General features: G+C 44.1%; 1 protein-coding gene across 2 annotated transcripts in view; it reads left to right on the top strand.

Moving 5' to 3' along the window:
* KCNQ5 (potassium voltage-gated channel subfamily Q member 5) overlaps positions 1–21,660 on the top strand; it is a 627,271-nt gene that overhangs the window by 540,294 nt on the left and 65,317 nt on the right. For both annotated transcript variants that reach the window (XM_013968999.2, XM_018058845.1), the window contains one exon: positions 8,438–8,658. In XM_013968999.2, the coding sequence (XP_013824453.2) occupies positions 8,438–8,658 (221 nt within the window). The remainder of the gene's footprint in view (positions 1–8,437; positions 8,659–21,660) is intronic.

Below are 21,660 nucleotides of genomic sequence, written 5' to 3' on the forward strand. Positions count from 1 at the left end.
AAGAGAAGAACTGGGCTTTAGACACTGGACGAGGTGGGCTGAGCAGCTATGCCACTCGTGTCCTGCTTTGTGTAGACGCCACACAACCACACTCTCCTCCTAGGTGGATATTCAACTCGACACAAAGTCAAACGAAGTAAATCATAGTCACTGTGTGCCGTTTTGGTCTCTTGAGTGACATTTGAAGTTTTCTTTGTCTTGAGGGCATCGATTTACAGATTATCTCAAAGAGGAGCCTGTCAATCTAGAGTCAGGGTGAAAAAAAAAAAGGACCCCCATCATCTCCAAGTCCTCAGGACAGAGACCCTCTTTGGCAGACATGACCTGAAAATCAGGTCACCTGTCTGGGTTTCAGCCCCCAGAGGGGACATCTGTAAATCACGTGGTGGTTTTGCTTCAGCATAGCCGTGAGGGAGGGGCCACCCTGGGCTGGTGGCAACACTGCCCTTCTCCAAAGCTCACCGAGGCAGAGGGCGCAGGCAGAACTCTAGGGGTCAGGCTGCCGTCCCACTGCCCAAACGTGAACTGATCAGACTACGACCAAATGTTCCAAATGCCGGGATGCTCGTGTTATTTATATACCTAAAACGTTATACGGTGTTTACCTGAACATCATATACCATGTTCATATACCTAAAGTGTTAAGATCTATTCTGCATGGTTGGGGCTGAGTCTGTCAAAGATTACCCACCCACCCCACCCCCCCGTAGACTTGTACTTGGGGCTTCCCTGGTGGCTCAGCAGTAAAGAATCCATCTGCAATGCAGGAGACACAGGAGACGCAGGTGTGATCCCTGGGACAGGAAGATCCCCTCTAGAAGGAAATGGCAACCCACTCTAGTATTCTTGCCCAGAGAATCCCCATGGACACAGAAGCTGGGCAGGCTACTGTCCATAGGGTCACAAAGCATCGGACACGACTTAGTGACGAAGCAACAGAGATGTCTAGCTTCTCCGTGGTCTTTGAACATTTGGCAAAAACCACCGTGAACACGCCACATGTTGCTGTGTGGCACACATCTTACTTCACGCTTCGCCGGCACCCACTGGGGTCTCCTGTAGGCCAGTCCACATATGATGTCACCATGTGTGAAGCTGTGACGGGGAATGTGCTCCGTAAACACTTCTTAGGTGGCGTAATAAAATACCCCTGACCTCTAGTACTTGACGCAAAGAAAGAGAAAAGACCAACAAGAGAGGTCAAGAGGAGGAATATAAAAAGAGAGAAAATGAAAAGTTAGCATTTCAGTCATCTGAATGAAATAAGGGGCAGTCCCACTCTAATGTGACTTTCGCTTCCCCCGCTGCGACCCCCTGGGCAGTGACATGTTCATGGCAGATGCAGACAGGTTGTAGTAACAACAGCAGCACTAGCCCAGAAAGTAACAACTCTGCCCTCCATTGAGCAAGTGTGCACAAAGGAAGTGCATCCTGACGATAATTCTCCCTTGCAAGCAGCAGCTCTGAGTCCAGAATACAGCTGGCGAGTGCTGGACCCAAGTTCAGACTGGCTGATAACACTGCTTTGGCTATAGCTGTACCGCTGTGATTCAGATAAGGGAGCGTGGATGCACTGCAGCCAACCCTGTTATCCTCCAGAGCCTGGAATCTCCTAAAGGCTTCCTCAAGGGACCTCTTTGTACATGCTAAGATCTGGCAGGGACCCAGATGTAGGAGAGTCTACCAGCAGCCAGCACTGCCCCCATCGAGGGGCCAGGACAGTAGATGAGGCCTCTCTCTACACACTCATCTACAGCCCTGGGGAACTGAGTCCCCTGCCTCAGGACCTTCTTGTGAGAAGATTTTGTCTTCCTACACGGAGTTTAGCTTGTGGTTTCTAAAAACTCGTGCACAGCCTCTTGGGCTAAGGAAAGGCACCCAGTCCCAAGATGGTGACCAATTCAAAAATCTATACAAATACAACACATCAGCCTCCAGGAGAGCTTGCTAATCAAGCTTAGCTGAACAAGAGCGACCCTGGTACCAGGTCAGGTGTGAATCACCATCCATCTACGCTGACCCTGCCCTGTTCCTCTTCTGAACCCAAAACACTGCTCCTTGGGCATCGTTCAGTTGTTTACTTTTTCCTTTCCATCTTCCCACTGAAACAGTTTTCATCCCATGTGTGGTGGTAAATGGTGTCTACTGATTCTATTCTAATTAATCATCCCACTGAGTAACTTTTCCCACTCATTTTATAAGCTGGGCAGTTCTCCATTTGGGTATAAATGGCCTCTCCACAAGGACAGAATGTCCCTGTAAACTCATCCAGCATCCTCACCTTCTTCTCTGCCACCTCCACCAAGCTAACTAGGCTGTGAGTTAGCTATCGCAATGGTACGAGAAAGCTCTTACTTCTTCCTACCTGTTAAGTTTTTATTGCTCCAAAGACAGATCAGACATCAGAGGCTTGGGGATCATCCAAAAATCTCCCTGCCTCTGCTAACCTTGTCTGCTTATTCAACACTCAGTGACTGTATGCCTGCTTTGTAGTTCAGCTGCCTTAATGCAGGTCATGAGGCGTTAAGAGAGCCCTGCCAGACTGCTTAGGAGACTCTCTAAAGTTGCTTTAACGGGTACTTGTGAGACAGTTACAAAGATGTGTGTCTTAAAAGTTGAAGCATAAGCAAGACTCACTGCATGACATCCTGTGGTGTGGTCCACAGGGTGCTTTGCCGGAACTGTTCCTGCATAGTTGCCTTTATTAGATTCTGAGAAGTGTGCCTCTCAGGAGAGAACGCGACAACACTGATCGAAACACCGTGCTCTTCTATTTCTTCTGCATTTATTTTCCATTATTTATGTGTCTTTCTTTTGTGTGCAGTGAATGATCTGCATGGGCTGTTAAACTAAATTCAGGGAAACGACTTCTTTTTTTGGCACAGTCAACTTGTGTCTTTATCGGCGAAAGGTTAGGTTGTTGCAAAAACAATTTTTTTCAAAATAGTCTCTCCTTCTGTTCACATTTATTGATCAAAGGAAAGGATTTAGTCTTTGAAAAGCACATTGTAAGAGTTAATATAAGAAAAATGCTCTTTTTCTTACACACTAGCAACCTAGAATATTTCCTTCTGAAGAACATGTTCTATCTGACAATTAGTTCCTTATATTTACACCTTCAGTTCAGTTCAGTTCAGTTGCTCAGTCGTGTCCAACTCTTTGCGACCCCGTGAATCACAGCACACCAGGCCTCCCTGTCCATCACCAACACCCGGAGTTCACTCAAACTCATGTCCGTCGCATCAGTGATGCCATCCAGCCATCTCATCCTCTGTCCCCTTCTTCTCCTGCCCCCAATCCCTCCCAGCATCAGAGTCTTTTCCAATGAGTCATCTCTTTGCATGAGGTGGCCAAAGTACTGGAGTTTCAGCTTTAGCATCATTCCTTCCAAAGAACACCCAGGACTGATCTCCTTCAGAATGGACTGGTTGGATCTCCTTGCAGTCCAAGGGACTCTCAAGAGTCTTCTCCAACACCACAGTTCGAAAGCATCAACTCTTCGGTGCTCAGCTTTCTTCACAGTCCAACTCTCACATCCATACATGACTACTGGAAAAACCATAGCTTTGACTAGATGGGCCTTTGTTAGCAAAGTAATGTCTCTGCTTTGCAATATGCTATCTAGGTTTCCTTCCAGGGAGTAAGTGTCTTTTAATTTCATGGCTGCAATCACCATCTGCAGTGATTTTGGAGCCAAATAAAAATAAAGTCTGACACTGTTTCCACTGTTTCCCCATCTATTTCCCATGAAGTGATGGGACCAGATGCCATGATCTTCGTTTTCTGAATGTTGAGCTTTAAGCCAGTTTTTTCACTCTCCTCTTCCACTTTCATCAAGAGGCTTTTTAGTTCCTCTTCACTTTCTGCCATAAGAGTGGTGTCATCTGCATATCCGAGGTTACTGATATTTCTCCCAGCAATCTTGATTCCAGCTTGTGTTTCTTCCAGCCCAGCATTTCTCACGATGTACTCTGCATATAAGTTAAATAAGCAGGGTGACAATATACAGCCTTGATGTACTCCTTTTCCTATTTGGAACCAGTCTGTTGTTCCATGTCCAGTTCTAACTGTTGCTTCCTGACCTGCATGCAGGTTTCTCAAGAGTCAGGTCAGGTGGTCTGGTATTCCCATCTCTTTCGGAATTTTCCACAGTTTATTGTGATCCACACAGTCAAAGGCTTTGGCATAGTCAAGAAAGCAGAAATAGATGTTTTTCTGGAACTCTCTTGCTTTTTCGATGATCCAGCTTCAGGTTTCATACAAATCAAAAGCTTTTTTATTTCAAGGTGGATTCTTTAACCAGCTGAGCTATCAGGGAAGCCCCTATTTCACAGCAATTAATGTTATCTACTTCATTGATTCCTATAAAGATTTTAATAGTTCTAGAATATTTTATTCTTCAATCATTTATACCGTGTTGCACTGTTACTTATTACAAGGGTTTCTATACCCTAAAATATTTATACTCTTATTTTTGTATGCAGCAGATTCTAAGACATAGACTACCATCATTTAGAAAGCCTGCTTCAAATCTAATTATTTCTACTTAACCATTAAGAACATGGCATACATTTTGAGCAGCACAATTAATTTACAGTTTGTCCTTGGTGTTGAAATAGTCCATGTACTTACATATGAATAATGAGGAAGCCAAATGGCTTTGTTTTTCAAGACCAGAAGCCCCTGAGCCCTTTCCCAGTTGCGACCGCCTAGTAACGAGCTGCTGTCTCCCCCTCACTCCTAGTCAGGTCTGTAGTCATAAGCAGAAGCTCTTCAGAATACACACCTCATGGAAGCAGAGGTACCAGCATCCCAGCTGCTGACATGAGATCTGAGAATGCCAACTAACCTCAGGTGCATGACCAGGTCACCCCGCCCTCTACTGAGCCCTGCTCAGACTCACTCTTCTGAGGACTCCTGAATGAGGTTTCCAGCCTGCTTGTATTCCTCCCGCTGCCTGCTGCCTGCTTGGATCCCCTGGGCCCTGGGGATGAACAGGCAGATCCGAGTGGCCCCTCCTGGCAGTGGACGATGCTGAGCTGTGCACGCACTAAGTTGTCCTGGCTCCACTGCGCTGCCGAATTGTGCAAGGGGTGAGAATTTGCAGGAAGCTTATCCTGTGAAGGGCTGAAGCCCTTATTAAGTGTAACAATAACTACAGCTTTCTGAGTCCAGGAGGATTACCCCTTCCATGGCAGGGATCCCCCAGGGGCCAACTGCACGCTGACCATTTGAGGAACACGAGCATCTGGTGACAAGAACCTCTGCAGGGCGGACATGCCTTCTGCCCTAAGACAGCCCTTGGCCGGGGACCAGGGGCTGCACACCGTCAATGACTGCAGTCACCTTTTGGTTACTTTCTCCAAAGAGAGACCTCTTTGTTTCTTGGGGATAGTCTTTGGCAACCTTCCTAAAAAAACAGTGTCTCATAAACCTTTCTCAAAAATCACATTCATAGATATCACAAAAAAGCCGAAAAATAACGAAAACATTCCTGGACTAGGGAAGAGTATTTTTTTAATCAATGTGTGTTTTCAATAGCAGTCACCTAACCCATTTAATAGTAATCTCATCAAGGTGCTCTGCTGATTTGCAAAGGGCAAATGAACTACAAAAATTAATATAAGTAAACTTTTTGTAGGAAAACACAAGAACTGATCTTTGGCTTGGAAAAGAAAATATTGCTTGGTTAAAAAGTTCTGGACTAGGATTCTTAACAGTCATACTATGTCAGAAGAGATATTATGTCAGAAGAAAGAGTGAAAAAATAACATATTTTTTTTCTAATTTAGTGTTTAATGTGTTGAATTCACTTCAAAATAATTCTAGAGAATATTTTAACATTAGGTGTGGCAAATATTCACATACTTTAGAAGGACAAAAGGGGAAAAGGTACCCTGAACTCATTTATATCAACTCTCATGCCTTGTAGTACTGAGATTCAGAAAATAATATTATTTCCATTTCCCGTTAATTCTTAAAGACAATATTAAATGTTTTATGGGGACAATTTTTTAATATTTTATGAGTATTTTTCAAAGTTTTTTGTTATTATAAATAACATTGGTAAATTTAATGCTGATATCTATTTTAGATTTTTTTTAAACATTTTTAGCAACTGAAATTTTTTAAAAACTAAATTTCATATTAAATGGTTTTATAATGGTTTTATCAGTTTCCTATTCATTCAGTTGGCAAAGGAAAGAGAAATATCTTGAAAGTTTGAGAAATAATTTGCTATTAACTAAACCCAACATTCTATAGTAATTAGCATCTGTTAGTTCCAGAAAAGGTAATGGATTAAAGTATAATGAGACCACTTGTCACAGCAGCTCTGTCGACAAGCCATTCATTAATCTAAATAGAGGCGCCATAGGTGCGTTCCTGAACCAGATCATTATACACTTAAATAATGGAACAGATGGCCAAAACTGAAAAGAGGTTTGTAGTTTCTACTATTAAGGGAAAAAAGAAAAAAGCTTGAAAAGAGTGGGCACTTTGAGCACCATCCCTTTGAGGATTTGTTTAAATAGTGTGAGCTTTGGATGACATGGAGAATGTAGCCTGGGCATAAGAAGATGCAGTTTCATACGTTCTTGTCATTGAATGAATCCATCATTTAACCGCACGTTTGTCAACTGCAGAGAAAGCCCTGCCTGTGTTAATGAGCCCTGAGCCGCCCGCCCTGCCTGCCCTCTGCACGCGCCCCAGCAACACTGCCTGTGTCTGCCCTTCCGCTCAGAGCTGTCAGCTGCATGGCCAGCATGCGTGTCGTGACCAGGACCTGCTGACCAGCGTAATCCACTGCTCGATGTGTTTCCACATAAACACACAGAAAACACGGTGTCTTCCCAGAACATCATTTGTTAAGCAGCTAGGCATGGAAAAATCAATGTTACTGTGCTTGTTAGCTACAAGACGTAGACCCACTAAACACATTTGCTGTTGGCAAGCTGCCGCTGGGGACAGTAGACATGGCGGAAAGCACAAAAGAAAGTGTTCCAGGTGGTCCCAGAGAATCCCTATCCATAAGAATTCTGTCTCCATGTCCCACAAAGGCTGCATCTGGACAGTGGGCCTCAGATTCATCCAGTCCTCTGCTTCAGGCCTGAGAGCCCTGGCCCTCTCACTCCATAAGGGAATCACTTTTTTTTCCATAAAAATATAAATTCACTCTATTTTTTAAAAATTTTTAGAGTAGAGTTGATTTAAAACATTTGTTAGTTTCTGCTGCACAGGAAAGCTAATCGGTTATATATGTATCAACTCATTTTTAGATCCTTTTTCCATATAGACCATTACAGAGCGTTGAGTAGAGTTCCATGTGCTATATAGCGGGTCCTTATTAGTCATCTCTTTTACATATAGTAGTGTGTATATGTCGGTCCCAATATCCCATCTATTCTTCTCCCCACAGCCTCACTTTGTAATGAATAACACAGTACTTTATAAATGAACAAGAACACAAAACTTTGTACAGTTCACCTGATCCCCATAAGAGTCCCTCAGCTACGTTGCTATTTTTATCTTCGAGTTAGAAGAGAGGCCTCCAAACCCAGGTCTCTGATTCCAGCCTGCCCTCCCAGCACCTCATACCCCACTCACACCAGGAAGGCCTGGAGGCTGCCTTGTTATCACTTCCTTTATCAACCAACCACAGTTCAGGCCAAGTTGGCGTCTGAGAACTGAACATGAACAAATATAATTCACCAGGAGCTGCCACAGCAAATCAATAACCTGTTTAATAGCAGAAGTCTGTGTTGGTGAACACAACATCTCGTTCTGTTAATCCGTCATCTGGTTCATTATAAGCTGAAGCTGTTCTACCTTGTGTGGTTTTTGTCTAGCAAGAATAAATGTGGTGTTAAGTGCTGTATGTCTAATACTGTCTGCAGTGCTGCCAGCTGCTCTGAGACTGCATGGATCTGGAAGTCGTAATCTTGCCTGGAATATAAAATGCATGCAGACTATGTATGCATGCGTAAGTGTCATCTCTGTTTTCCTGTAGAAATATTTTAGAAATTACAGAGATATGCTCCCCCCACCAAAAAAAAAAAAAATTTTTTTTTTTAAGTTTCAAAAGTTGAGGTTAAAGCTAAAATCTGTCTCTAAGGCGAACACCAAACCAGTTCTGAGGTCTTTCCAGTGTCATGGTGCTGCAAACCGCTGTGCTAGGTCTCAGGCCTTTGTTGAATCCAGGAAGGGTGTGCAAAACCGTGGGATGAGATGGACTGGAGATGAATGCAGAGAGATTAAAGACAGCTCAAATTTTCAATAAGGGGAAATGTATCACTGTGCCCCTACTTGCTAGAAACATTTCGTGTAATGCAGTATGTGATTGATCCGTCGATCATGTGTACAGTTGCATCAGCGCATTGACGCAGGTGGGTGGGCGGTGCTGCCTGAAATGGACTAACGCCGCCCCTGTCGCCCGCAGCCAGAAGCTCAGCTTTAAGGAGCGCGTGCGCATGGCCAGCCCTCGGGGCCAGAGTGTCAAGAGCAGGCAGGCGTCGCTGGGCGACAGGCGGTCCCCCAGCACGGACATCACGGCTGAGGGCAGCCCCACCAAAGTGCAGAAGAGCTGGAGCTTCAACGACCGCACGCGTTTCCGGCCCTCCCTGCGCCTGAAGAGCTCGCAGCCCAAGCCAGTGGTGGACGGTGAGTTACCCCTGTCTCTCCATAACCACATTTTACACCAACGCAAGGACCAAGTGGCCGATTCTGCCCGGTGCCACTTGGAAAGAGGGCAGGAAGCAATCCTAGGGAAAGAACCGTGTGTTTGTTGCTTGGTTTCTTGTAAGTTTATTGCCTGCCTTGGGAAAGTGTACAGAAGTTGAGTTTTGCAGGCCAGTTTGGCAGCTGGATCTACATTGCAAGAAAGTCAGAGACAGTGGTGTTCATTCTTCTCTGGTATCTACAGCATAGCGTTACTTCTCAGGTAGGTCAGGGTCAGGTCAACAGGACCAAGCTGCTGATGCAGTGTCCAACCTGCAAACTCACCAACATGACCAGGGGCTCAAGACCCCTGTGATGCAGGAAGAAGGGCCAGAGTCTTTTTGGACTCAATGGAGGTGCTGGTCCTTTCCTACTGAGCACTGTTTTTCCCTACATCAAGGGCCAACTGCTCATCTTCCTTAGAGAGAGTCATGTTGAAAGTTCTTATCTAATGGTAACTGGAATTCTAGTTCTTCTCCCAAAAAAAATTAACCTATTTTATTTACTATATTAAGTGGCAGAAGCGTCCTTTGCCAACACATTTTACTGAGTGCCATATAATTTCCACGTTTATGAAATAAAACCTTCTTTTTCATTTTGGCTTTCCTTTTAAGAATGCCCCCTGGGATCTCTTATCCTGGGCAAAGAACCAAAATCAAATCGCATCTTTCATTAATGCATAAAAGCTTGCAAAGGCCATCAGCCCCCTGTGCTCACCCCCGAGGCAGAACCTGAATTTTCCCAGGCCCTGAGAGCCCGCGGGATAAAATTAACAACCTGGGTCATGATCACAGTGACCTCAGGTTCCCTCAGGCCCAGGCCCCTCCCAGCCCATTCGGAGCTCCTGGGGCCGCCCTCCCTCCACTCTCAGGGGATCCCCCAGAGTCCCCTCCAGACACCTCCCACTCTGCACACCTTTGGACACCCTCCAAGTAGTGCCAGAGGCCGACCCTATGTGGCCCGTCCTTAAGAAGCTTGCAGCTCCCTTCTGCGCTGCACACTTGACCCCTCTCCCACCTGCCCAGGCTCCCCACCACCTGCCACTGTGCTGAGATGAGAAGGGCTCTCTGCCCAGCACTGTGCCTGCATGCTAAGTCACTTCAGTCATGTGCAACATTTTGTGACTGCCCCCACCTCTGGGCTCCTCTCTCCACGGGATTCTCCAGGCAAGAATGCTGGAGGGGGTTGCCATGCCCTCCTCCAGGGGATCTTTCCAACTGTATACCCTACACCAAGCCGCCAAGTACCCAGAGTCACTGGTGGCACAGCTTTTCAGCATCCTCTGGTTTCCATACTCTCCTCCCTAGGAATTTGGCTGAAAGCCCATGAACAGCTGAGTTGAGAGTTACCAGTAACAAGGCTTATGGAGCACTCAAAATAGACTTGCTGAATATAAATGGACACACATTTCTGGAAGGCAAGTTGGCAAAAGACACCAAAGCCTATACATCTGCCTGAGCTCGGACACCTCCCACCCTGCAATTCCATTTCTAATTCCATTTCTAGCAATTCCATATCCTAGAAGTGAAGTAGCATATATACAATATAATGAAGTAACAGACATTAGAAAAGATGCTGTAAGTCTAAAATAATTGAAATATTAAAAGGATCACAAAAAATAAATTATTCCATTTTGGCTATTTATGTGTGTGTGTGTGTGTGTGTGTGTGTAAATTCATGTGTTTATAGTAAAAGTTCTGGAGAGATTTGCAACAGTGAATGAACAGTTACCTCCAAGTGGTGACATCATAGTTGTATTATGTTTGTTGATATGTATTATTTTGTTCATTTGTAATGTCTATTATTTCTACAATGAGCATGTATAGCTTTTGTAATAAGAAAGCAGAAGAGGATTTTCTTTAAAAAATCGGGTCCTCCTTTCAGACACTGCCTCTTTCCTTCCCCACGGTGGGATATTGGTGGTACTCCTGTTGGTCCTTTCCCCACGTTGGTCCAGCTGGTGGCACCAAACCCTTCTCCTTAGCCCAAATTCCCCCTTATCTTGGTGCTGGCACAACCCTTCACTGTGTGTGGATGTGAATTGTCTAATGAGGTTTGACGGCTCCTACTACAAATAGACCCCTTCATGGATCACAGCCTTGTCACAGCAAAGGGCTTCCATAAGTCAAGGTATGAGTCTTGCCATGCAGGGCCACTCAAGACAGATGGGTCATAGTGAAGAGTTCTGACAAAATATGGTCCAGACAAGGAGGGAATGGAAAACCACTCCTGTATTCTTACTGTGAGAACCCCTAAACAGTATGAAAAGGCAAAAGAGATATGACACCTGAAGATGAGGGCCCCAAGGTATCTAATATGCTACTCGAGAAGAGCAGAGGGCAGTTACTAATAGCTCCAGAGAGAATGCAGTGGCTGAGCCAAAGCAGAAACGACACTCAGGTGTGGATGTGTCTGGTGCTGAAAGTAAAGTCTGATGCTGTAAAGAACAGTATTGTATAGGGACCTGGAATGTTAGGTCCATGAATCAAGGTAAATTGAAAGTGGTCAAATAGGAGATGTCAGGAGTGAACGTCAACATCTTAGGAAGCAGTAAACTAAAATGGACAGGAGTGGGCGAATTTAATTCAGAGGATCATTGTATCTGCTACTGTGGGCAAGAACCCTCTGAAAAATATAAAGTAGCCCTTGTGGTCAACAAAAGATTCTGAAATGCAGTACTTGGGTTCAGTCTCAAAAATGGCAGAATGGTCTCGGGTCATTTCCAAGGCAAACCACTCAACATCACAGTAATCCAAGTCTGTGCCCCAACCAGTAATGCTGAAGAAGTTGAATGACCAGTCTATGAAGACCTAAAAGGCCTTTCAGAACTAACACCAGAAAAAGATATCCTTTTCATCACAGGGGACTGGAATGCAAAAATAGGAAGTCAAGAGATACCTGGAGTAACAGGCAAGTTTGGCCTTGGAGTACAAAATGATGTAAGGCAAAGGCTAACAAAGTTTTGTCAAGAGATCACACTGTTCATAACAAACACCCTTTTCCAACAGCACAAGAGACAGCTTTATACATCAGTTCAGTTCAGTCACTCAGTTCAGTTCAGTTCAGTTCAGTCGCTCAGTCGTGTCCAACTCTTTGCGACCCCATGAATCGCAGCACGCAAGGCCTCCCTGTCCATCACCTACTCCCGGAGTTCACTCAAACTCACGTCCATCACGTCCGTGATGCCATCCAGCCATCTCATCCTCTGTCGTCCCCTTTTCCTCCTGCCCCCAATCCCTCCCAGCATCAGAGTCTTTTTCAATGAGTCAACTCTTCGCATGAGGTGACCAAAGTACTGGAGTTTGAGCTTTTTCATCAGTCCTTCCAAAGAACACCCAGGACTGATCTCCTTTAGAATGGACTGGTTGGATCTTCTTGAAGTCCATGGGACTCTCAAGAATCTTCTCCAACACCACAGCTCAAAAGCATCAATTCTTTAGCGCTCAGCCTTCTTCACAGTCCAACTCTCACATCCATACATGACCACTGGAAAAACCATAGCTTTGATTAGATGGACCTTTGTTGGCAAAGTAATGTCTCTGCTTTTTAATATGCTATCTAGGTTGGTCATAACTTTCCTTCCAAGGAGTAAGTATCTTTTAATTTCATGGCTGTAATCCCCATCTGCAGTGATTTTGGAGCCAAAAAAAATTAAGTCTGGCACTGTTTCCACTGTTATTTCCCATGAAGCAATGGGACCAGATGCCATGATCTTCGTTTTATGAATGTTGAGCTTTAAGCCAACGTTTTCGCTCTCCTCTACCACTTTCATCAAGAGGCATTTTAGTTCCTCTTCACTTTCTGCCCTAATGGTGGTGTCATCTGCATCTCTGAGGTAATTGATATTTCTCCTGGCAATCTTGATTCCAGCTTGTGCTTCATCCAGACCAGCATTTTGCATGATGTCACACATGGATATCACCAAATGGTTAATACAGAAATGAGACTGATTATATTCTTTGCAGCTGAAGATGGAGGAACTCTGTACAGTCAGCAAAACAACTCCTGGAGCTGAATGTGACTTAGAACTCCTTATTGCAAAATTCAGAATTAAATGGAAGAAAACCATTATTCTATTCAGATATAACCTCAGTCTTATCACTTATGATTATACAGTGAAGGTGATGAATAGATTCAAGGGATTAGATCTGGTAAACAGAGTGTCTGAAGAACTATGGACAGAGGTTCCTAACATTGTATAGGAGGCAATGACCAAAACAGTCTCAAAGAAAAAGAAATGCAAGAAGGCAAAATGGCTGTCTGAGGAAGCTTTACAAATATCTGAGAAGAGAAGAGAAGTGAAAAGCAAGGGAGAAAGGGAAAGATATACCCAACTGAATTCCAGAGAATATTCAAGGAGAGATAAGAAGGCCTCTTTAAATTAACAGTGCAAAGAAGTAGAGGAAAACAATAAAATGGGAAAGACCAGAGATCTCTTCAAGAAAACTGGAGATATCAAAGGAACATTTCATGTAAGGATGAGCATGATAAGGACTGAAACAGTAAGTACCTAACAGAAGCAGAAGAGATTAAAAAGAGGTGGCAACAATACACAGAATAACTATACACAAATGGTTTAATGACCCAGATAACCATGATAGTGTGGTCTCTCACCTAGAGCCAGACATCCTGGACAGTAAACTCAAGCAGGCCTTAGGAAGCATTACTATGAGCAAAGTTACTGAAGCTGATGGAATTTCAGCTGAGCTATTTAAAATCCTAAAAGATAATGCTGTTAAAGTGCTGCACTCAGTATGTCAGCAAATTTGGAAAACTCAGCAGTGACCATAGGACTGGAAAAGGAATTTTCATTCCAGTCCCAAAGAAGGGCAATGCCAAAGTATGTTCACACTACCATACAATTTCACTCATTTTGCATTCTAGTAAGATTATGCTCAAAAATCCTTCAAGCTAGGTTTCAACAGTACATGAATCAAAAACTTCCAAATGTACAAGCTGGATTTAGAAAAGGCAGAGGAATCAGAGATCAAATTGCAAACATTCATTGGTCATAGAGAAAGGAAAGGAATTTCAGAAAAACATCTATTTCTTCACTGACTATGCTAAAGCCTTTGACTGTGTGGATCACAACAAACTGTGAAAATTCTTCAAGAGATGGGAATATCAGGCCACTTTACCTGTCTGCTGAGAAGCATGTATATGGGTCCAGAAGCAATAGTTAGAACCAGACATGGAAAAACTGACTGGTTCAAGATTGGGAAATGAGTATGACAAGGCTGTATATTGTCACCCTACTTATTTAACTTCTATGCAGAGCACATCATGCAAAATGCTGGACTGGATGAATCATAGACTGGAATCAAGATTGCCAGGAGAAATATCAACAACCTCAGATGACACCACACTTATGGCAGAAAGTGAAGAGGAACTAAGGAGCCTTCTGATAAGAGGGAAAGCAGAGAGTGAAAAAGCTGGCTTAACTCAACATTCAAAAAACTAGGATCATGGCATCCAGTCCCATCACTTCATGGCAAATAGAAGGCAAAAAAGTGAAAGCAGTGACACAATATATTTTTCTGGGTTCCAAAATCACTGCAGATGGTGACTTTAGCCAGGAAATTAAAAGATACTTGCTCCTTGGAAGGAAAACTATGAGAAACCTAGACAGCATAGTAAAAAGCAAAGACATTACTTTGCTGACAAAGGTCTGTCTAGTCAAAGCTATGGTTTTTCCAGTAGTCACGTATGGATGGGGAAGTTGGGCCATAAAGGCTGAGTGCCCAAGAATTGATACTTTTGAACTGTTATGCTAGAGAGGACTCTTGAGAGTCCCTTGGACTGCAAGGAGATCAAATCAATCAATCCTAAAGGAAATCAACACTGAATATTCATTGGAAGGACTGATGCTGAAGCTATGACTCTACTACTTTGGCCACCTCATGCAAAGAGTCAACTCACTGGAATTCTAATTCTGGGAAAGATTGAAGGCAAAAGGAGAAGGGGGCAGCTCTCGCCCTAGGTTCCTACATGGTGGAAACACATAATGCCCCAGGGAGTCCACACCCTTCCTACATGTCTTCAGAAAGCATGCGCCTCCATGCTGTGAAGTCCTTACAGTTGGTTGAACACATCTAAATATAAATGTCATACAATCCAGATGGAAAATGAATTCTCCTTGCATGTTTGGCCAGAGGGAAAGCATTTTTCAAGGATTCCTAGAGTCAGCTCTGTCCGTCACACTATTTCAAGTTACTGCAAAAATGCCTCAGAGGTCAGACAGAAACAGAAGTCCTTCTCTCTCCAGATCCCAAATTGGAAAGATCTCCCACCATCCACTTTCTGCATCATTTTGTATAAGTGCATTTCCATTTGGTTAGAAAGGAATTGCTTTTCCCTGGTTGATGCCTGACTGAATTGGTCCTGAGTTCCCCAAGTAACCAGAGGCCAACTGCTGTCATATTGAAGTAGCTTTGCTGGCCACCTATTCACAAGAGACTGTGACCCCTGACTCCTTATTGTACCCAGCAGCTCAGAACCATGACCTCTGACTCACCTCAACATTAGACCTTTCCCAGAATCAGAATCTTTTCCAGTGAATTGACTCTGCATCAGGTGGCCAAAGTATTAGAGTTGTAGCTTCAGCATCAGTCCTTCCAATGAATATTCAGTGTTGATTTCCTTTAGGATTGATTGATTTTATCTCCTTGCAGTCCAAGGGACTCTCAAGAGTCCTCTCTAGCATCACAGTTCAAAAGCAACATTAGACAGAGAAATTCTCTTTACAGAAAAAAAAAAAAAAAGAAAAACTGAAGTAGCTATCAAATAAATGTAGACTTCAATTTATACATTTTCATTTATGGTGCCTTTCCAGGTTTTAAGTATTTCTAAAATCCACTTATCATAGAAAATAATATATAATACTGCATCCAGCTCCTGATTATTTCAGATCTCTTTGCTCATTTACTTTGGGGGCTCTTTTTTTCTACTTCTTTTTTTCCTTTATGTATTTTAGGCATTTCAGTGCCCACTAACAGCTCAGGGAAAGTAGATGAATAGCAGTAAGAAAAACAAAAACTTACAGTGGCCTTGAAGTTATTAAATAAGTTACATTTGAAAAATATTGGGCCTGTAACTGAAAGATAACATAAAAAAATAAATTGAGGTTAATCTGTAAATCTTAATGAAATTGAAATTGAAAAAGTGAAAGCCTCTCAGTCGTATCCATCTCTTTGTGACTCCATGGACAGTATCCCACCAGGCTCCTCTGTCCATGGAATTCTCCAGATCGGAATACTGGAGTGGGTAGCCATTCCCTTCTCCAGGAGATCTTCCCAACCCAAGGGTCAAACCCAGGTCTCCCATATGGCAGGTGGATTCTTTACTATCTGAGCCACCAGGGAAGCCCAAGAATACTGAAGTGGGTAGCTGATCCCTTCTCCAAGGAATCTTCTCGACCCAGGAATCAAACCAGTGTCTCCTGCATTGCAGGCAGATTCTTTACCAGCTGAGCTACCAGGGAAGCCATGTAAATTTTAGCAATTTCTGCCAAAACTGATACCCTTTACTACAGAGGACTTTCCAGATATTGCAGTGGTAAGGAATCCACCATCTACAATCCAAGAGACTCAAGGAACATGGGTTCAATCCTTGCATCGGGAAGATCCCTTGGAGAAGGATATGGTAAACTGCTCCACTCTTCTTGCCTGGAGAATCCCATGGACAGAGGAGCCTGGCAGGCTATAGTCAATGGGGTTGCAAAGAGTCAGACATGACTGAGCACACGTGTGCTTCACTGCACTGTATGCTCAGAGAGCTGATATACCTGTTGTGCATTGGGTACCTATTTACTACAGATGATGTTATTTTTATAATTTAATAACTCTTACAAATAGTCCATTGCCGGGGTCCAGCCCTGGTGGATCCAGGGTAATTTGAAGCGGGGACAAAGTCAGCATCCTAGGAATTAATTGCTTAATTAAAGATATAGAGGGAGATTAGAAAGAAATAGTTTAGTAGGAAAATTAGTGGAGAAAAAGAGGCTGAATAACTTGGTTTATGTGGGATACCAGTAAAGCTTCGAGACAAGAAGCTTGCACCACCTACGTAGGCCACCGGCGCCCACTTGAATATTGGAGGGTGCCCCGCCTTGGGCTCCCTCTCGTGTGGAACTTAAAAGCCAGGGCAAAATTAGCAGGCTTGGCAAGCATCCACACTCCAGATGGGAATTCAGGCAGAAAAACGGAGAACAAGAAAGAACAACACGGGGGAATCAGTCTTTCCAGAAACAGATCTGATTTCTTTATTTTCAGGTTTGCTTATATACCTTTTGTTACACATAGAGACAAATGGAAATTTTGAAGTCATGCAGGGGTCAGCAGTCCTGACCTTTATCAAAATCAGGTGCTTCATATAAATGTATGCAAAGAGGTCTTAGGGGTTTTACATCATCTTCTGGCCATGAGGCCTGCTGACATTTTATGATCCTTTCTTTCTGATAATGGTCAGTCAACCAAAAAACTTATTTTCCAGGGGTGATTTTTCTTAAACCAAGCACCACCCTCCGAAGGTACCAGATAAAGTTGCATTCCTATAGGGTGAGGGTGTAGTGGGTTACAATTAAGAAAGAAATTTACTTAGCCTAAGGTTAACATGATTAATCTTAAAGGTTAATACTTATTTCTTCTATATGCTAGTTATATTCACTATAAGCACAGGGAATATGGAGACTTGGCAGCAAATATTGGCTCAACAAATGAAAAACCCTTCACCAATATAATTCCTAATCAACCCACTATACTAATAATTTCTAACTTCCTAAAAGAATCTGCCTTTACTAAGTCTTAAACATCTCGTGCCTCTCACAGTTGGGAGGCTGTAAACAATCACATGTGGTTGGACGAACCTGTACAGGCAGGCTAGATAAACTTCAGAGGAGTTCATAAGTTGAAAGACTCTTGTCATACTCAGGAATTTTTATTAACTGGAGCTGTAAGTTAACTCCTTCTCTGAGAGAGGTGATGGGGGAGAGCCCCCCGTAAAGTCAGAGGTGTAGGTGAGAGCATAAAACAATAAAGTAGGCAGACTCTGGTTTTGAGGGTAGATGCTCGGGAACAGAGGGTTTCCTGAGGCTTGATCCCGCCTTTGCATATGCCAAAGCCTCCTTCCTCACAACCCTTGCCATGGGTGGAGTTTCTCACGCTGGTTCCCGGAAGTCCATGTTTTTTTATTTGCTATAATTTTGATTAAATTTACATATTACAGTTTAAAAGGGCACAATTTTAAATTCCACATCCATGTGTACCTGAGAAGTGGAAAGCAACAGGCAAATGTTGGCACCAGAAATTTAGAAAAAGCAAAAGGAAGAAAAACTATAAGGAACTAGGGTAGTGTTGCCATAGCAAATTTATTTTGACCAATAACATATGAGGGATTCTCCAGGCAAGAATGCTGGAGTGGGTTGCCATTTCCTTCTCCAGGGGATCTTCCTGACCCAGGAATTGAACCCAAGTCTCCTGCACTGCAAGCAGGTTATTTACCAACTGAGCTATGAGGGAAACCCTCATGAATAATAATAAGAGATAGAAATGTTCCATTAGCTAGTCAATAGTATTTAAGCTTCTTCAGTTCAGTTCAGTCGCTCAGTCGTGTCCGACTCTTTGCAACCCCATGAATCGCAGCACGCCAAGCCTCCCTGTCCATCACCAACTCCCGGAGTTCACTCAGATTCACGTCCATCAAGTCAGTGATGCCATCCAGCCATCTCATCCTGTCGTCCCCTTCTCCTCCTGCCCCCAATCCCTTCCAGCATCAAAGTCTTTCCCAATGAGTCAACTCTTCACATGAGGTGGCCAAAGTACTGGAGTTTCAGCTTTAGCATCATTCCTTCCAAAGAAATCCCAGGGCTGATCTCCTTCAGAATGGACTGGTTTGACCTCTTTGCAGTCCAAGGGACTCTCAAGAGTCTTCTCCAATATCACAGTTCAAAAGCATCAATTCTTTGGTGCTCAGCCTTCTTCACAGTCCAACACTCTCACATCCATCCATACTGGAAAAACCATAGCTTTGACTAGATGGACCTTAGTCTCTGCTTTTGAATATGCTATCTAGGTTGGTCATAACTTTTCTTCCAGGGAGTAAGTGTCTTTTAATTTCATGGCTGCAATCACCATCTACAGTGATTTTGGAGCCAAAAAAAAATAAAGTCTGACGGTGTTTCCATTGTTTCCCCATCTATTTCCCATGAAGTGATGGGACCGTATGCCATGATCTTCGTTTTCTGAATGTTGAGCTTTAAGCCAACGTTTTCACTCTCCTCTTTCACTTTCATCAACAGGCTTTTGAGTTCCTCTTCACTTTCTGCCATAAGGGTGGTGTCATCTGAATATCTCAGGTTATTGATATTTCTCCTGGCAATCTTGATTCCAGCTTGTGTTTCTTCCAGTCCAGCGTTTCTCATGATGTACTCTGCATAGAAGTTAAATAAGCAGGGTGACAATATACAGCCCTGATGTACTCCTTTTCCTGTTTGGAACCAGTCTGTTGTTCCATGTCCAGTTCTAACTGTTGCTTCCTGACCTGCATACAGATTTCTCAAGAGTCAGGTCAGGTGGTCTGGTATTCCCATCTCTCTCAGAATTTTCCACAGTTTATTGTGACCTACACAGTCAAAGGTTTTGGCATAGTCAAGAAAGCAGAAATAGATGTTTTTCTGAAACTCTCTTGCTTTTTCCATGATCCAACAGATGTTGGCCATTTGATCTCTGGTTCCTCTGCCTTTTCTAAAACCAGCTTGGACATCAGGAAGTTCACAGTTCATGTACTGCTGAAGCCTCACTTGGAGAATTTTGAGCATTACTTTACTAGCATGTGAGATGAGTGCACATAATCTAAAAAATTAGGTTGGCTATGACTTTCTGAGATTCCATATATAATGAATGTGAGCTGTGTTGTTTTTTTTTTTTTTTCTTTCTGTGTCTTATTTATCTCAGTGGCATAATGTCCTCCAGGTCCATCCAGGTTGTTGCAAATGGCAGGATGTCTTTCTTTTTTAAGGATGAGTAATACTCCCCTGGGCTTCCCTGGTGGCTCAGGCGGTAAAGCGTCTGCCTGCAATGCGGGAGACCTGGGTTTGAGTCACTGCATAATTTATGCTACAAGTTCCTTTAACTATATGTGTATGTATATCAAATCATCATGGTATACTTTTAAAATATGTACAACTTTCATTTTAAAAATACAATAAAAACATTAAGTGGGTTAGAAACTATATGGTATCTCAATATATGAGAATAATGATGAAAGTGACATTTATTGGCCAGCACTGTTCTAAATGCTTGACCTCTATGGTTTCCCTTAATTCTGTCAGTGCCCCTATGAGGGAGACATGTTGTGACCTCTGTCTTGTCAATGGGGGACCTAAGACCTGCCCAGACCTAACAGCCATGAACAGGGAGCCTGGGGCGCCTCCAGTCTACCTTCCTTCCTCCTGTGGGACCCATTCGCAGCTGGACCCCGGATGTCATATCTAACAGTTTCCCCTAAAGCAGCTTTCATTTCCCCTTCTCCCCACTATTGCTCTTCCCATCTTCACTTGGCCAGATCCCTTAGAAACCATTCAGCTTTGCCACCGGACCACCCACCCTTCTCCCAGCCTGAACTGCCCAACTTCTGAACTGCATCGTCTTCAGAGAGTGGAGGATTTGGCAAATTGGGGAACAACGACCTGTCTGTGTGTCAATCAGGCATCTGGAAGGGGCTGAGGGCCACAGCCATCTGGCCTGTGTCTGTTTACCCAGGCCGGGGGACAACCATGAGGCCATCTGAGATCTGTTTCCAGATACGAGAGGTGGTGTCAGGGGACAGATCGCGGTCCACACAGATGATGAGCACGCGAAACATGGCAGAAGCAAGTCCACTGAGCACCAGGCAGCCTGAACCCAAAGAATGAAGTTAGGAAGCGCTAAGCCCAGGTTTCCGGCAACTAGTTTGCTATCTAAGAGGCTCTGGTGACAGACCCCGCTGTGCTGGGAATGCCTTTCAGAGGTGCCTCGAAGGGCAGGGCAATCTGGAGCGAGATAAGATGGAGCTGCAGTTGGATCCACCCTGTAGAGCATTAAAAAATCTGCTTCCATGCTACACATGTAACCAGCATGTCTCAATGTGTATGACCTTGTCTCTGCTCAAGGGGAAGTATTAGGTCTTGTGGGTGATCCTCAGGGCGGTGCTGGCCGCTCTGGGAGACGCGTCCTCACCAGATGTTTGTGAGAAAGACTGGCAGCCCTGTGCAGGAGACATGTGGAGGTCCCCTGAGTGGAGGCCGGGTGGGCAAAAGATGGGAAATGCTTCTAGTCGTGGGGTGCCCACGGCCCATTCTTTTGTTCTAGGCCCTGCTGCAAGCTCTCCTCTCTTTGCTCCTCCTCTGCTGCCTTTCTCTGGCCCCCAAGCCAGGGTACCTGTCAGGGTGCACTTGACTGCATGGCACAAGAGTGAAAGTGAAAATCGCTCAGTTGTGTCCGACTCTTTGTGACCCCACAGACTATCCAGTCCATGGAGTTCTCCAGGCAAGAATACTGGAGTGGGTAGCCTTTCCTTTCTCCAGGGGATCTTCCCAACCCAGGGATCGAACCCAGGTCTCCCACAGTACAGGCGGATTCTTTACCAGTTGAGCCACAAGGGAATACCAAGAATACTGGAGTGGGTAGCCTTTCCCTTCTCCAGGGGAGCATCCCAACCCAGGATTTGAACCGAGGTCTCCCTCATTAGAGGCGACCAACTGAGCTCTCAGGGAAGCCCGTGGCACAAGAGAAGCAAGCTCAGTTACCTCAACTGATAATAAAATGTGTAATCAACACCACAGGGAAAAGAGCAGCCCCCAGCCAGGAGGCACATGCCCTGGCTCCCCTTCTCTGGGCTCTTTCTAGTCTGCCTTTCCTCTGCCCAGCTGTAGTCTGGGTGCTGCCTTCCCCCAGGCTGGGAGCAAGACAC

Source organism: Capra hircus, chromosome 14 (assembly GCF_001704415.2).
Source record: "Capra hircus breed San Clemente chromosome 14, ASM170441v1, whole genome shotgun sequence".
NCBI classification, from domain to species: domain Eukaryota; kingdom Metazoa; phylum Chordata; class Mammalia; order Artiodactyla; family Bovidae; genus Capra; species Capra hircus.